This window comes from Prinia subflava, chromosome 8 (assembly GCF_021018805.1).
Source record: "Prinia subflava isolate CZ2003 ecotype Zambia chromosome 8, Cam_Psub_1.2, whole genome shotgun sequence".
NCBI lineage: Eukaryota > Metazoa > Chordata > Aves > Passeriformes > Cisticolidae > Prinia > Prinia subflava.
Window position 1 is genome coordinate 23,050,654 of NC_086254.1, and position 18,092 is coordinate 23,068,745.

Below are 18,092 nucleotides of genomic sequence, written 5' to 3' on the forward strand. Positions count from 1 at the left end.
CCTGTGGAGACCATGGTGGGGAAATACAAAATCGTGTCTGACCGAGAGACCCAAGGGGAAGCTGCTAAAGAAAAGCAAAAGTATCTTTGACATCTGCTGCAGAATGTCCATGTGGGCCTGACCTGTGCCATCCCTGGGCAGACCTTGCACAGGGCCCCTGCAAGCTCCTGCTGAGTTTTGCAGCGGTGCCTGAGGGAGAGATAAGCCAGGAAAGGATGATTTAAAAAACTCTTGTCCATGCCAGGGCAGGCTCTCAGTCTCACTGGGCTGTGACTGAGGGTCTAGGACAGAAATCTTCCTTATTGCAGCGATGCCTGAACAAAACTGTCTGTCCAAACACTCACATGATGAAAAACAACATCATAGAAGTGCACGAAAAGAGGCACTTGGTCAGTAAAGCTTTGCAGCTCGAGGTAAGGGGATAACCCTCAGGGACATGTGAATTATTGTGTCTGCAGCTCTGGGACCCTGCTGGACTGTGGTGCTGGAGAAAGAACCGCTCACCTCTGCCCCTGATCCCTTCCCTGCTGCAACTCCCACTCTGGACTGCAGCTCAGGCTGTCTGTACAGTCTGACAGAGTTTTTCTCCAGATCTTAGCAGCTGCTGTGATTTTAGACATCTGATCTTTGCTAGGGGTAACATTAATTTTCACTTTCACCAACAAATTAATTTATTAATTAAAATTGAAGACTCCTCAGCTGCATCACAGTCATACAGGGATTTCATTTTTTGGCTCATACTTCTGTGCTTAACCAAAAGTTTAATTCAGTAATCTGGTTCTTTGAAAAGATATCTCATTACACGAGTCAGGTACTTTACTGATACACACCAGGGTTTTTTTGAGTACAATACTCCTGAGGCACACTTCCCAATACTTCCACATGCTGCTGCTAAATGATTCACTCTGTTATTGCTCCAGCATGCCCTGGCACTCAGGGATCGTGTTCACTTTCCATTTGTAGGTCATGTCTCCTAAAAGCACTCAAGATTTACAGGGATTGACAGGGATTGCTGAATTCACAAAAAGCACAGGATTTTCAGTGGCAAAGCTGCAGTCACTGCACAGAGCAGAGCTGTCCAGTGAGCTCTGGGAAGCAAAGGGGGAGCACCAGAGCAGGGTGATTCAGCAGCTCCAGATGGGATGTAGGATGTAGGCTAAGTTCTTTTTCGCCTTCTTCTTCATGGGTCTGGGTGGTGTTTTGTAATTGGGTAGAAAAATCCTCATTGCGAGCCACGGGTGGTTGGATATTGGGTTAAAAGTAAAAATAATTTAGGTGTCGTCCCGTTATTGGACGATTTGTGCTTTAAAGACCTTGGAAAGGGTTAGAGACAGAGCCACGCTGATACTTAGAGCTCACAACTTGTGAGACTGTGCCATAGATAAGAATTAATAAACATCTGAGTCCAAACACAAACATTGCTCCTCCCGAGCTTTAATCCCAGCTCCAACAGAAGAAAGGAAGACAAGAACCCCTCACTTTGGAGTCACTTACGCCAGTTTCCTGCTCTGCACAGTGCTGAAGCCAGTGAAGGAGCAGCTCCTGCTGATGCCACCCCCGTCCCCAGGGGACACGAACGTGAGCTTCACCGACATGGCTCCGGGCCAGGGGCTGCTGCTCCTGCAGAAAAACACAAAAACAGATGAGGCCAGACCTCCTTGGCAGCCCTCGTGCTGCTGCAAGTGCTGAGCTGCAGGGAAGTGGAAAGTCAAAACAACACACAGCAGAATAAATTGGAAAAAAAGGCTTGTCTGCAATTCACGTTTCCTGTGTTGTCATCCACGGGACAATTAATAGGGGATTGCATAGTCTAAAATGAAATCTCTCATGCCCTCTTCAATTTCTGATTGATTTTACAAACTCCCTATGCAAAAGCCAGAATAGCCTCAATTCAGAGGCTCTCTACATTTCTGACTTTTTAAAAACCCTGTAACTGTCCCAGTGCTCCGGGAGTGCAGGCCAGCCCGTGCATTTCCAAACCAGGGGGATGCCAGAACAATGCTCGAGCCCAGGCTCAGCTGGGTCCAAGGAGCAGCTCCTTGCATCTGCAGAGCCACGCTGCACTCAGTGCTAGGACTGCTGTGTGGTGCCTGAGCCCAAGGCAAAGTCTGGTTTCAGCAGTAAATTTCAGGTTCATGCTCCTCTTCTGGCAGGGTTTCTCTTGGATTGCTCTCTTGTTTTCCATCAAACTCTTTTGCTTTTTGGAGAATTGTGTTCTCTGCCATATGTCTATAGACTCCAAGCCCCAATATAAGTAACAGACATATCCTTCAAAGCAGCTGTAGAAAATCACCCAGACAGTTCATATACAGAAAAATTCCCTTCCTTTCCCCCTCAAGCTGGTGTAATGTAAACACCACAAGTGAGTAAATCTGGGTACAACAAAAAGCTGGAGGATGTCTTTGGAGGGAGAAGCACAAACTGCAAGAAGGAGCTCTGAATGCTCCATGCAGAAGTCAGTCCCACATTACAGAATGTGCTCTGAGAACACTCTTAATCCATCAGAGTGGGGCTGAAGCTCTGCACTCAGCCTTGTGCCTGACATTATCCTTTAGCAGGGCCACCACTGGTCAGGCTGCAAGCCCAGAAATGTCAGCGAGAGGCTCTTTCCTGGCTCTGCCACTAACTTGGAGAGCAACCTCCTCCCTGCCTGGAAGGGCTGCCTGCAGAGCACTGAATGCTTCCACAGAGGAAGGGATTTGAGAGTACTTTGCTAATCCTGGGCTGCTCTACAAGTACAGGGAATTGCTGCCAGTGACCACACTTTGGGTGCCATCACCTACCAAAGCTCTCCTGGATTTCCAGGAGCAGAGATCCTGCCTGAACACTGTTCAGGAGCCTCTCTGCCATTCCCTGGGCTCAGGTTTAAGCTCCCATCTCCTTGCCTGTTCTGTGGGCTGTGCCATGCTCAGGGATACCCCTGGGCAAACCAGGCAGGACATCGCAGAACAAGAGGTGGCAATGGCAAACCCAGGCAGCAGACACTGCTCTGCAGGGTCTCCAGTGTGCAGAGCTGCTGGCCATGGCCTGGGGTCTCACTGCTCAGAGGAGCAAAGTCCAGGGACTCACAGCCCCAGCAGGACTCACAGAAATCTGCTACATGCAAAATTCAGGTGCCTCTTCCCCACCTCTTAACCAAATCATGCAGCACTTGATTGTCTCACTTTGAAGAGATCCTCCTCAATACCCTTATTCAGAGCTCGGACTTGCACCATATCACAGCTGAAGTTTCAAAATATTTTCCATTCTTCCCTCTAGTTTTGAGATGTTTGTAAGTCTGTGAACTGTCACCCCATCAAAAGGATCATTAGCCTGAAGAAAGCATGCAGCTTACTGAAAAATGTAATTGCATAACAAGCTGTTAAAGGAAGAAATAAAAGGAATAGCCTTGTGGTTATTGACCACATCCCTCATCAAGGCTAAGCCAGATTCCCAGGATCTATTTTTCAGCTCTTTAACCTGGGAAACTCAGTTCATGGGTATAAGGAAGGAGGAAAGTGCAGGAGCAGCTGCTCTAAAGCCTGCCTAACATGACACTGAAAGCCTTTGGAGCCCAAAGATATGGAACAAACACAGCCAGGCAGACCCTTGGCAGGAACAGAAAGTGGGAGAACCTGTGGAGAACCCAGGGCATGGCGTGGATGGGAGGTGAGGAGCTCCTGCCTCAGCCTGGGGATGGCTGTGCCAGGGCTGGGTGAGGCAGGAGTGAGCTCTGGGCACAGCCTGGGCTGAATCCCCTGGGAAAATACACACTGAGCTCAATCTCTGCTCCTCAGCATTCCTCAGGAGAGCCACCGACCGCAGGAGCAATGTCTACTGTGCTGCATAAACATTCCAAATTTATCATCCAGACCCCTTGCATTTAAGTGGTTTTGTTCAGCTGTTTGACAAACATTCTATTTATACAGTTATGGGCACAACTAAGAAAACTTCATCTTTCAAAAGAAGAAAAATAATTTGAATTAGGGAGACACACGGCGTCTTTGATCTCAGAATACCTCTCAAAATGGGTATTTTAACACAACCAAACAGGGATCTTTTCTTCAGACAAAACCAGTCTGTGGCCAGCACTCCCAGCACGAGGATTGCCAGCAGAACCTGAGCAGGTTTGGAATTCCCTCCAACAGGGATTCTGAGCTGTGGTGTCACTGCTGGGAGCTGGAACTGCCCACCCCACACGGGAGAGCCCCTGCAGACACCCACGGGAAATGTGTGCTGGATATTGAGCTTTTATCTGGTAAAACAGATTTGTGAGAAGGGAGAGGAGGGGCACAAGCAGCTTCCACCCATTCATCAGACATTTCTGCTGGTTTAAGATTGAGCAGTGTGAGCAATTACATCACAGCTTTGCTGTAGGTGGAAGCTTTTGCTCCCCTGTGTAGCTGCACATGTTCCACAGAACTTCTTGACCTGAGCCTGTTTAACTCAGATTATGAGATGGGCCCTTTACTCTGCACCAAGCTTACATCTGTCAGGTCATCTTTTGAAAATGTCAAATGATTCAGGAATATAATCCCACTCCCACAGGTACTTCAGACTCTTAAGAGTTACTTCATTTGATTTTTTAATATGAATTACATTCAGAGCTTGCATTATTTAGAAAGACAGGACTTCAGTGTGTAACTAGTTTTGGTACTTTTGCAAATTTTATCTATGCAGATTCAATCTCGAACATATATTTAAATACTGCACATCTGACATACCTTCCTCCTAGCCATAGTTAAACCACTAAAAGGAAATCAGATAAACAGCTTTGATCCAAGTTATTGCTTTGCTCATTAGGCGCTCCCACAGCTCCGTGCCAGCTTCTGGAAATGGCATTCTGGAGCCCAGGCTTCCTGGGCAGAAATAAATTTGAATATCACAGGCAGTGCTGTCAGACAGCTTGTGCTGGAGGTCAGGCCTGATGGCTCCATTTCTAGGGGATTCTTTGAACACAGGACTCAAATTTCAAGTCCAGGGCGAGCTGCTTTTCAAGCCTGCACCCCAAATGTTCCTGAGTTACAATCACTCCCCATCTCAGCACGCAGCTCCAGGTTCTGCTCTCAGTGACAGTGTGCACATCCAGAGGAAATTACTCAGCCATTTATTCCAGATTCCCAGCAGAATCCAATTGTGCCTTTACTAAGGACTGAACCATCCAGCCCATCCTATGGCAACCATGGTCTACTCCCAGAAATGTTACCAAAATAATCTTGTGCCACAGAAATAAAGAAGTTGCTAAGTTAGGATCAGTATCCCAAAGAAAACTGGAAAAAGAGGAAAATCATATAAAATTTCATAGGAGAGAGAAATAGAAGGGACAAAAGTTTAATGCTTTAAGGCCAAGTATTTACTTGTGGGAAAAGCCAAGACCTTTGAATGTACACAGGTATATCTCAACTTCTCCCTCCACTTCTTGCCAGCTCCTGACACACATGCTCTGACATTCATGGCCCACATTTTTTACACTGTTATTCTCTGCTTTTATTTGGTTTGGGCTTGTTTTTAATGAGGTGAACTTTGCACGGCCCAGCTCTAGCTCCTATAAAATCTGACTCTTAAATGGGCAGGTTCAGTGATTTCTCTGTGGAGAGAAGAAGCCCTCCATCCCAACCACAGCTGTACTGGGAACGAGAGGTCTCACCCCCTTTAAACCGAGCTAATGGGGACAGGAACGTGGTCAGGAGAACTCCTGTCTTGGTCTTGCCTCTGGGATGATGGAAGGAGTGCTGCAAAGCCTGATGCTTGCACAGAGAGGAGAGGGAGAGGATGGTGACTCCTCCAGGAGGAGAATCCGCAGCGCTGCAGAGGCCCCTGCACCCCCAGCCCTGCTGGTCCCAGCAACACCGACACCCCCAGCCCACAGGGACCCCACAGGGACCCCACAGGGACCCCCAGGTGGTGGAACTGCCCTAAGCCCAAACCAAGCATTTACAGATCCCAGGGGCTGCCTCTGGGTCACCTCTGCACCAGCAGCTCTGAGGGGACTCTGAATCGCTCCTCTCAACACTTCAGTAAAACGTAAAGCAGACCAGTTCCTGAGGATCAGGCACTGTGAAAACCGTAATTTCTGAGAGAAATCTGACTGAACAAGAACACTTTTTAAACTAACTTTGCCCATCAGTGTGTTTTTAAAATATAAAGAGTCCTCTGGTGCTAGTTCAGAGAGAGATAAGATTTTTAGGACCATCACTTCTCTGCCCAGTTTTGCTCCCATCAGAGTCACTGGGAGCATTGCCATGATTCAGAGATCATCAACACGGCCTTGGAGGTCATGATTTGGCACTCAAACTGGAAAAATACATAAGTGTGGGGTTTTTTTCTTCTTTAGAAAAGATGCATCAGATTCTCCCTCTGGTGCCAAGCCTCAGCTTCTTTAAAGCAACGATTCTTGCTTTGTTTTCATGTGCTCTTCATCTGTCCTTTCCCTGCAGTGTGGAGCAGGTCCCTTGCACTGAGCCACAGCAGCAAAAAGGAATCTTCTGCTGAATAAAGTCTTGTGAGACACAATCATTACATGCAGAGGAAACTGGGTTTAGTGGGGCCCTAGTTCCCCTGGGGACTTCCATAATATAAATTATTAATAATAAAAATAAACATTGGCTAGCTTGAACTTCTCTTCATTCCCTTGGAGCTTATTTTTGTGATGGAATCAGCTAAATAAAGCCCACTTGAAAGACTGTTTAATTGCAAACTATCCAAAGAAAACAAAATGGAACTAATTGGTTCTTAGATATTAAACATTGAAAAGGAGATGGCTTTGGAAACAGCTGAAAGACTGATGTGCATTAGGATACAAATGGTGCAGTGAGCAGCTGAGGAAAATGCAGTCTAAACTGGACTACATTTACTTTTAAACCAGATATTCAAGTTTAGTCAGTCTGCCCTGCCTAGAAGACAGCTTTGGATTGTTTCAAGCCTAAACAGAATTACAGCAATTCTCTGGAAAGTTATAAAATCAGAGGAGGCAAACTTGTGTGCTGGGCATCCAGGAAACACTACAAACCTACAGTGATTGCTGCTCCCTGGAGTGCCCCTTCCATCTCCTCCAGCCCAAAGAGGACACCCAGCAAGGGCTGTTTCAAGTGGTTTTTCCAAAGCAGTTGTTTTCCTGCAAGTCTGGTGGGGAGGGCTCACCAAACCAGTTCTGCCAGCTCATCCCCAGAGGAGAGGGGCTGTGCCCCCTCCAGAGTGACTGAGACCTGCCTTGGCCTCTGCAAACTCCCTTCCTTCAGCCCTGGGATTTTGGTTTTGCTGTTTAATTCAGGTATTTCACAGGCAGCAAATAGAAAGAATCTGTTTGGCCATGTGAAAACTCCCTTTTCATATTCATTAGAAATTAAACTCCTTCCACACTTATTTCAGAAGTGTTTCTAGCAAGGCTAGGAAGTGATGGCTCCAACGTGACTGAAATTTGTAAACAAGAAAAAACCCTCCACATTAAAAGGGAGCAAGAAGTAGATAAGTTACAACAAAAATCACACAGTAAAGACAGTTTTAAAAATGACTGAGTGGTAGAAGAATTTTTCTCTGGAGGACCACAGTGTGCAATGGAATCAGCCTGGTGCTCAGCCACTGAAGGGGCACTGTCCCATCAGCAACGTGTTTACTTCCCACTTATCAATGACTGACAGTGACGAGGCCTCTGCCAGAGATAACAAATTCCTGGAAATGTCAGGGCCCCCAGAACACCCAGCCCAAGCTCACTGGAAAAAAAAGGCAGACACAACTGGAAGTGCTAAGCAGAAGTTGCTCAGCAGGATCAGTCAAGATCAAACCACTTCGACATTTAGGCCAAAAGCTAATGCAATTTAAGTCTCTTGAAATGTTATGAATACCATCAGCAAACACGGCAAGAGTCACTCATGAAAATGCATTTCAGCTTTGTGCACAAAAAAAATCCATCAGCTCTCTGTCTCAGATCTCTTCAAAGACTCTGAACCCAATTGTTTGTTCCCTGAGGACCCAAAGCTTTTACTGCAACTACCACATCTGCTTAGTGTTTCCTATTTTTCAGCATCACAAGGAGTTTTTCTTAGGGCTTGGACTGGTTTGCTCTGCATCTTTGGAGCAGTGATCTCCTGAACTCCCACTGGTGATTCTCTGCCCTGGACAGGGCACAGAGCAGAGACCCTGCTGCAGAAAGTTCACAGTTCAGAAATGGCCATTCAGACACAGAACACTGACCAGTGATTCCAGCAACACACTAATGCAGATCCAGGATTACACCCAGACTCTGACACAATTCCAGCAGCAAGGCCAGGCAGTGCATTTGATGTTCCAACAGAAACGTGGAGTTTTGCTCCATGTGACTTGGCTTCCTCCAGAGAGATATTTCACGAGAAGATACAGTTTTACTGTATTGTAAACATAATTTGACAATTACAGGTCAAAGTATCCTCACTTATTGCTTTAAAGGAAACTAAAAGTAGTCAAATTCATGCATACACATATGGGGAGAAGATTCATCATGTGTTACCAGAGCTCTGGGGAAAACAGCACAGAAACTGTGTCTGAACTGGAGACCTTACCAGAAGGTGCAGGGTGTGTTCCCATCCAAAGCCTTCTCCTGCAGAGCATGTTCTCCTTACAGGTGTGGTTTTGTTCTTGAAGAACCCAAGCTCAAGTAATTTTGAGATACTTTGCATTGCTCCCTCAGTGTTTTGCACTTCTGCTGTTTGTTTGCAGGCAGCTGGGATGCCCGCACTGATTTTCTAAGGTCATTTAAATTCTTCTTTATTTGTGAACAAATTAAGTTGTTGCACAACACATTGGCATGTCAACCCTTCAGAAAAAGGGAGAGGCACAACTGGGCCCCAGTGGAACTGGGAAGGAGCTCCAGTGACCTCGGCAGAGTCCCACAGAGCACAGCTCCACTGTCCCGGTGCCTGTTGTGCCTAACTAAGGAATATTTCTGTATCCAGGGCTCTTCAGAGGGGGCCTCACCTCCCAGATCAGAGTGTGGGGCTGCATTTCAGACAACAGTGACAATTTCCATCCAGCCTGGGCATTTGGTGCTGCACCAGCAGCACTGTGAGGTGTGCAGGCACATTCACACCCCAGCGCTGTGTGCTCCTGAGGGACCCAACCCCGGCACGGCACTCGTGAACCACCCAGGGTAAAAGCTCTGCTCTGCTCTGCCACTGTCCAAACCAGGCTGGCTACAAACAAACCCCCGACCTCCCAAACTCTGGAAAAGCCAAGGAACTCCTGTACAGATCAGCCTCAGCCATATCCCTGCACTGGACTGCCACGATTGCTCCAACAGCTGCATTTGGAATATCCCCTTGGAAAACCCTGGCCTACTATTCTAACTTTACAGACCTCATCAAACAAAATCCTTCCTTATAGTCTGGAGAAATCTTCTAAGCCCTTTTTGTAGAATTTCAGTGATGTAATGGAAACATTTCAGAAATTCAGGGCACAGGGAAACTGGAGGTTACTGAGGTGGTGTTTCTTCTGCACTGGTAGAGGTACAAACCTACTCATGCCAACATTAAAGCAGAAACATTCAGATTTTAAAGCACACTGAGGCCTTGGAATTGCCTCCCTGTTTATCTGTTCAGGCCCAGTATTGGAAAATGATATTTCCCTCTTCAAGTCTGTAGCAATTTCAATAATAAAACAGAGGTTATGTAAGTGCAGAGAATTATGGAAAAATATAAGCAGAAAGCACATAGTTTTAAAATTCATTTGAATAACTCAAATACAGCTGAACTGACATTATTCACACTTTCCAGTCATAGTCAATACTGGATTGAAACCAAGCACAAGACTTTTCAGGCCTGAAGGAGGCTTTTAAGAAAATTACAAGTACCTATATTTCCAGTTTACAATGCCTGTCTGGGAAAGCTCTGCTGCCTAAGGAAACACCAGGCTGCCTTCTCGTGGGATTAAACAGCAGAGATGTGAACTAATTAAAGCACCTTTGGATCAGCCTGTAAACACAAGGGCTGATCCCACCCCAGACAGCTCCCAAAGCAGAAACCTGGATGCAAAAAGCAGCAGTGTCCTGGGCAGACAGGGCTGCAGGCTCAGAGGCACAGCTCACATCTCTCTCCCACTGCAGGCTCAGAGGCACAGCTCACAGCTCACACTGCAGGCTCAGAGGCACAGCTCACACTGCAGGTGCACAGGCACAGCTCACACTGCAGGCTCAGAGGCACAGCTCACATCTCACACTGCAGGTTCAGAGGCACAGCTCACAGCTCACACTGCAGGCTCAGAGGCACAGCTCACACTGCAGGCTCAGAGGCACAGCTCACACTGCAGGCTCAGAGGCACAGCTCACACTGCAGGCTCAGAGGCACAGCTCACACTGCAGGCTCAGAGGCACAGCTCATCTCACACTGCAGGCTCAGAGGCACAGCTCACAGCTCACACTGCAGGCTCAGAGGCACAGCTCACACTGCAGGCTCAGAGGCACAGCTCACAGCTCACACTGCAGGCTCAGAGGCACAGCTCACACTGCAGGCTCAGAGGCACAGCTCACACTGCAGGCTCAGAGGCACAGCTCATCTCACACTGCAGGCTCAGAGGCACAGCTCACAGCTCACACTGCAGGCTCAGAGGCACAGCTCACAGCTCACACTGCAGGCTCAGAGGCACAGCTCACACTGCAGGCTCAGAGGCACAGCTCACAGCTCACACTGCAGGTTCAGAGGCACAGCTCACACTGCAGGCTCAGAGGCACAGCTCACAGCTCACACTGCAGGTTCAGAGGCACAGCTCACACTGCAGGCTCAGAGGCACAGCTCATCTCACACTGCAGGCTCAGAGGCACAGCTCACAGCTCACACTGCAGGCTCAGAGGCACAGCTCATCTCACACTGCAGGCTCAGAGGCACAGCTCACAGCTCCCACTGCAGGCTCAGAGGCACAGCTCACAGCTCACACTGCAGGTTCAGAGGCACAGCTCACACTGCAGGCTCAGAGGCACAGCTCACACTGCAGGTTCAGAGGCACAGCTCACACTGCAGGCTCAGAGGCACAGCTCACACTGCAGGCTCAGAGGCACAGCTCACACTGCAGGCTCAGAGGCACAGCTCACAGCTCACACTGCAGGTTCAGAGGCACAGCTCATCTCACACTGCAGGCTCAGAGGCACAGCTCACAGCTCACACTGCAGGCTCAGAGGCACAGCTCACACTGCAGGCTCAGAGGCACAGCTCACAGCTCACACTGCAGGCCCAGAGGCACAGCTCACACTGCAGGCCCAGAGGCACAGCTCACAGCTCACACTGCAGGCCCAGAGGCACAGCTCACACTGCAGGCCCAGAGGCACAGCTCACAGCTCACACTGCAGGCCCAGAGGCACAGCTCACAGCTCACACTGCAGGCTCAGAGGCACAGCTCACAGCTCACACTGCCTGCTCACTTCTGACCTGTGCAGACACAAGCTCCAGCCCCAGCTCTGCATTCCTTCCACACCCAGGGCTGGAGCTGTGCCTGCACAAGGAATGCAAGAGAGAAATGAGTTTCTTATCGGCCTGGCAGATCTTGTTGGGTGATGTAGATGCCTGTGGAGCTGCCAGGACTCCAATGTGGGACGTGGCATGCAGCCCAGCTCCAGAGCTCCAAGATTTCCATCCAGTGCTCTGGCAGGACACTTGAAATAAGGCAAAACTGTTCTCTAAAGCATAAGGAACTGCTCCTAGCTCAGGGATACCTCGATACATTTCTGTTATAAACAACTGTCATCAAAGGAAAAGTGAAGGTCCCGGATTTGTATAAGAATGAGTAAAAAAGGGAACAAATTGTGTATTTCCAGACTCAGGGATGTTTGAAAGTCTGGCTATAAGAAAATAGATTTGATAATCATAAATCTCGCAGAGGGGAATACTAAACACACAAATAAGGACAGGAGGTTTCTCAGGATAACCCTGTGTGTCCATTCCCTCCCAAATCACGGGCAGCATCATGCATAAAACTGCATGAGGCAAAATCTTGCCATCCCTGCAAAGAGACCCAAAGTTCACCTTGGCTTCTGGAAAGACAAACCAGTTATGGCTCCTTCAGTTCCACAGCCAGCAGTGTTTCAAAATGTGCAGACCTCCCAAATGCATGAAGCACAAAGAGCTGTGGAAACAAGGCCCTTTCTGTGTGGATTGTGGCCTTTTTTATATTTTGCCAGGGCTGGGGCTTTCCTGGATGTCCCTCTCGTTACTCTCCCCAAACAGAACACAAACCTGTAGGATAAAGATTCTGTGCTGTGCTCAAAAATGTCAAGAGGACTTATCAAGGTAATTCACACTGCGTTTTGTTCAGACAAATATTTTCATAAGAGTTGAGAAGGAGTGTGTTGAATAGAGCATCCACAGTTTTGAGAAAAAGAAATGCTAGCTAAAATCAAGGGCTTTGGCTACTTTAAGGCTTCCTAGGCAAGATTAAATCAAAATATTTCCTGTAAACATTCCCTCTTTTCATCAGAATGTCAGTTGTAATAAGGAGAATGTGATCCTAATTCTCAGCATCAAAATCTGGGATAACTATAAAGTCAAATGTTTTCTTACTTCCACAGAAACAACTGTGACAGGAAATATTTTCCAAAGCATGTTGCAAGTGGAGGTAAGTAAATCAGCTAGCACACAGCACATTTTTAAGGGAAAAAATTTCTAAAAACGAATCAGGATTTAATAAAAAATGTCTCTGAGGTACGTAAGTCATGCCCATAATAGAATATTTTTCAATTTTCAACCCTGTATAGAGAATTTTAAACCACTAGCAGATGTAGGAAACAAAAGCAAAATTGTCCCTTATTCTCTGCTGTGCACAGACACAGATAGAGACAGGGAAACCAAGAAAAGGCTCTCAAACATTTTCCACAAGAAAGACAATTTGCTCACAATTCCTTCTCCCTTTAAATTGTTTCTGTGGCAACACATCTGGTGCTGTAATTCTGGGCCAGAGCATTAACTATCCCGAAAGAAGAAAGTTATGTTGTTGTTCTGTCTGCAAGAACGTGGAGCAGAGAGAGATCTGTGCACACACGTAATCAGGTCACCCCTCCTATCAGCCAGGGATATTTCTGCATCGCTTAAAATTGCAAGTTTTAAACATTTCAACAATGGTTAGAGAAAACTCTCATGGTAAACACAGTCTATAAGCCAGGGGTTCTTTAAAATAAAATGATGAGTGCTTTGCTACTGCTGCTCCTACCCTGTGAAATAAATAGATTATCCAGCTGAGAGGAACAAGGTTCATTCCCCAGTCACAAACAGAACTCTCCCTATGTAATGGAGCAAGACTGATGCTGATTTCCATCTCCCAGCACTGCACAAGCATTGCTGTGTTATTGTTTTACACAGGAGATACAGGAGCAAAACACCTCGAGTGTCTGGAAAACCCAGCCCCAGGGTGAGTTACCCCTCCCAGAATCACAGAGCCCTTTGGGTTGGAAAAACCCTCCCAGAACACCAAATCCAAGCTGTGCCCTGTCCCCACCCTGTCCCCAGCCCAGAGCTCTGAGTGACACCTGGGACCCCTCCAGGGATGGGCACCCCAAACCCCCCTGGGCAGCCCCTGAGCTCCCTTTCAGTGAAAACATTCTTCCCAAAACATCCAGCCCGGGGCTCTCCAAGCTCTTGAGGACCAATAGATTTTACATTATGGAAATAATGGAAGTGGATTTTTGCTACTTCATCAAGCAGATCAGGGATGGATTCACGGAAAGAACATATCTGATGAGCAATAAAATGTCACTGACACAGTTACTGTCCCAAAAATAATTGCATATGTTCTCCATAAAATAGTTTTTATGATTTAATTTAAAACAGTTAAATTCCCATCTAGAGCAGTTACATATAAATCTGTTTGGTTACTACACTGAGGGGATTTCTGTATTAATGACAAGATCATCTTAGTGTTCTGATCTTCTAAATTACTGGTGATTAAATGCCTTGTCTGTCTGAAAACCAAGTTTTTGCCCTAAAAAGTTGAATTGAATAAAAATGATAGTTTTCAGGCATCCTATCTTTGAAGACATACTGGTTTAAAGCAGTCTGTCCTCAGGGAGAATAAACTGGCAGCAGAAATGGAAAAGTTGAAAAAAGTGGATAAAACCTGGTATTTCATAAATATGTATGTCCCTTTTGTGCTGCTGGAGGCAGCATCCCAGGATGGGAACGAGAGCCAGGCCCGAGCACCTGTAGCCATTAAAGGCTGGCTGATCTCCTTCGCACGACTGCTGTCCATAAATTTGGATTGTCACCAGCCAATCACCTTCCAAAATCCACTGCTGGCCAGCAACAGTCTGGAGAATTCAACTCTGTCTGTTCCCTCCTCCTCAGCCTTTTGGCTAAGATCAAGTGTGCAGATTTAAATAATATTAAACCTACTATTTTACATAAATTATCTCCTTAATTTCCAGTCTTTCTATTTATTTCATCCAAATGGAACAAATTAATAACCCTTGTGAGACAGTTCCCCCTCCCTTGCTTTATTTTGGATAACTTTCTATACCAGAACCTCTGCTTTGTCCTGGTGCTCTGTGACCCCACATTGTCACTCCTGAGACCCCTGAGAGACACTTGAGGATCACAGCTTTCCCCTCCCCACAGACTGAGCCTGCTTTCCCTTTCTGGCCAGAGTGGCTCTATTCCACTCCTCAACCCTTCACAGGATAAGGCAAAGGGGGATTTGTGAAGGAATGAGCTGTGGAGGGGAATAAAGAGGCATTGGTGATGTGCTGTTCCAGGACCCCAGCTCCCTGCCTGGATTGCTCCCCAGGAACCCAGGGCTGGGGGGAACCTTGCAGAGAAATGTGCAGCTGCTCCTTGTCCTGACAGAAGGAAACCATCCCATCCTTACCCTGTCCCTTGGGAATCCATTGCACACTCCCTGCTCAGCCTCTCCCTGCACGCCCCTGTGCTGCTGACAGGACAGCCCTGCGCCCTGCACAGCCCTGCTCCCCTGCACAGCCCTGCTCCCTTGGGAGCACAGCCCTGCTGCCCTGCACAGTCCTCCTGCCCTGGGAGCACAGCCCTGCTGCCCTGGGAGCACAGCCCTGCTGCCCTGAGAGCACAGCCCTGCTCCCCTGCACAGCCCTGCTCCCTTGGGAGCACAGCCCTGCTGCCCTGCACAGCCCTGCTCCCCTGCACAGCCCTGCTGCCCTGGGAGCACAGCCCTGCTGCCCTGCACAGCCCTGCTGCCCTGCAGCTCCTCCAGGATGGAGCCCTGGCTCAGGACCTGCCACCTCAGGGAAGCCCTTTCATTCCTGCAGAGAGTGTCCAGCTCTAACTGAAGGAGAATGCTGCCAGGGTAGTGTTCACTGCCAGCTCACACGTGCTGCACCTCACCCATTTCTCTCCAGACCTGGGGCACAGAGATGCTGGCCCTGCCATCCCCACAGCTCCTTTTGGCAGGGTTTGTGCAGCTTTCCCTGCACTGCCACACGTGGTGCTCGTGTCACCCACGGTGCAGGGTTCAGAGCAGCAGCAGGGAAGGGATGGACTGCACGACACAGAAATGCAACACAGGAGTTTCTCACCACACACTCCCTTAGGCAAAGCATCTCTCTCAGGTGTGCCTCTCCATTCAACATGCAATATTCCCTCAGACACATTTTGCACTGTTTACTCCCCTTGCAAATGATCTTACTCTGCTTTTCTTGTTTTTAATTAAGGGCTTTCCAAAAAAAAAAAAAAATGTAAAGCACCTCATCAATAGGTGTAGCTCCCATTTTGCAGCTGTGAAAACACAGGTATGGACAGATTAAGTCTTGATCCCAACAAAGGAAATGACGGAATCAGGAGTTGTTTGAGTACTGGTACTAGTTCAGTACTCAAGAAATGGCTCCAGAAATATACAACCTTATTTTTCAAATTCCTTCAAGTTTCTTTGGTTGATGAACAACTCTACTTCCATATGGCCCAACTTATTTAAAACACTTTTTAAAGGGGGAAATTAAACTCTGTCTGAATCAAAATGTAACTGGGCTGTGACCCAAAACCTCAATAACCTCAACTTGTATTTACACGAATAAGCAATAAAAAAAAAAAAGGCAAATAAAATATAATTTTTGCACAGACAAGAAGAGTTAACTAAAATATAACCAGCTAATGCAACAACACCTCCAAAAGGCAAACTCCACGGGATGGCATAAACCTCACCCTGCTCCTCTTTCTGTTCCACCTGCCCCGGCCAGGTGCTCTCCTGTGGGGGTTCCGGGGTGTTCCCTGCCGGGAATGCCCTTACCCCGGGCAGAAAGCCACCGAGCCTCTCTGCGCGGCCGCAGTCCCGGCAGGGATGCTGGCATCCTTGGAGGCCTGCCCGCTTACAGATGCTCGCCTGCCCCGCAGGTGACCCTATACCCCCGCAGGGTCCCGCCTCAGGTGTCCCTGTCCCCGCAGGTGACCGTATCCCCCCAGAGGTGACCGAGTCTCTCCTCAGGTGTCCCTATCCCCGCAGGTGACCCTGTCCCCGCAGGTCACTCTATCCCCACAGGTGACAGTCCCCTGCGGGCGCTGCGGGTACCCCGCGCCCCCGAGCCCCGCTCCGTGCCCAGGTGTGCCCCACCCGTGCCAAGGTGTGCTCCACTCGTGCCCAGGTGTGCCCCACCCGTGCCAAGGTGTGCTCCACTCGTGCCCAGGTGTGCTCCACTCGTGCCCTACCTGTGCCCCTCCTGCGCTCAGGCCGGCGGGCGCGGAGCGCGGCTCGGCTCCGCTGCCGTGGCTGTCGCGGCTGTCGCGGCGGGTCCGGGCTGCCGGCAGGGCCCCGACAGCCGCCGCTTATCGCCGCTTGTCGCCGCTTGTCACCGCTTATCGCCGCCCAGCCGCGCTCCGCTTCCAGGAAGCCGCGGCTCCGGAGCGCTCGTTTGCCGCTGGATGCCGAGGGCTCCGTCCCGCTCGCTGCTTCCCTTCTCCCTCCCTCCCTCCTTCCCTCCCTCTCTCCCTGGCTCCCCCTCCGACCCCCCTGGTGCTGGCAGGGGGGCTGGGAGCGCTCCGCGCGGCTCCAGCGCATGCCGAGCCGGCGGTCACGGCCCGGACCCTCTGCTATTAATCAGGAGCATCGCAGGCGCCCTCTCGCTCGCTGCGGCTGCTCCAGCGGGTCCCACAGCGCCGCGGGGCAGCGACAGAGCGGCAGCGCGGGCAGGACACCCGTCCTGCAGGACACCCGTCCCCACGGGACACCCTTCCCCGCAGGACACCCGTCCCCGAGGGACACCCGTCCTGCAGGACACCCGTCCTGCAGGACACCCGTCCCCACGGGACACCTGTCCCTGCAGGACACCCGTCCCTGCAGCCCCGGCCACTGCCCCGGCCCCTGCCCCAGCTCTCACCCCTTCTGCTCAGAGCTTTTCTGCCGTGCCCAGGTCCCGCCTTTCCCACCTTCCCCATCCGTTGCTCCCTCCTCCTCTGCCCTTACCCCACACCGCCTCTTCACCATCCCTTTAAAGGTTCCCTCCTCTTGCAGCCCTCGGTCATACAACGCTAATCATCATCATCATCATCATCACCATCATAATCTTGTTTCTTTTTCTCTTTGCCTCCTGCCTTTCCCCATCCCGCCCTTCCACAGCTTTGCTGGCACTGAGGAGATGTAATTTGCTCTCTTTGATTCTCTGTTGACCAAACCCTGCTCCGAGTCCTTCCTGCTGCACCCACTACTGACCTCCTTCTTTCTTCTGCAGGCAGGCGCTGCTCCTGGGGCTGAGCTCCCTTCTCCAGACACCTTCCAGGTGACCGTGGCAGGAGGAGGTGACACTGCCATGCAGAACGCAGGCTGGGATCTCCCTGCTCCTGTCTCACCCACTCACACCTCTCCTGAGCAACGCCTGGCCGGGCCTTCTGCAAACACCACACATAAAACATGTCCCTGCCTGGGCACAGCACCTGGCTCCTGCTGTGGCTCATCCATCTTCCCTTCCCGCTGGTTTTTAGCAGCACTTCCCCGTGCTGACTGACTGACAGCACAGGAAGCCAGACACTCCCCAGGGGAAAATGAGCTGACTGCACGGAATCTGGCCATGCCCTTACCAAAACTTCATTAGCAATGTGTTTGCTTCCCTTTGGACCATGCAGCATCCAGCACACACATCCTGAAACCCACCCCACTGCAGGAGGCTGAAGCACCAAGGGAAGTCCTCAAAGCTCCAGCTGACCAGAGATCCC

The 18,092-nt window shown here is 49.4% G+C and overlaps 1 protein-coding gene across 7 annotated transcripts in view; it reads right to left on the bottom strand.

Moving 5' to 3' along the window:
• The window catches only part of RIPOR3 (RIPOR family member 3), a 39,086-nt gene extending 21,248 nt beyond the window's left edge, over window positions 1-17,838 (bottom strand). The window contains exons 1-2 of one of the 7 annotated variants that reach the window (XM_063404156.1): window positions 17,593-17,838; window positions 1,495-1,620 (exon numbers count right to left, since the gene is read on the bottom strand). In XM_063404156.1, coding sequence (XP_063260226.1) covers window positions 1,495-1,620; window positions 17,593-17,834 — 368 coding nt within the window. In that variant the 5' untranslated portion in view covers window positions 17,835-17,838. The other 6 variants (XM_063404162.1, XM_063404159.1, XM_063404158.1 and 3 more) reach the window with 6 other exon arrangements.
• Window positions 17,839-18,092: the final 254 nt, after the last annotated feature.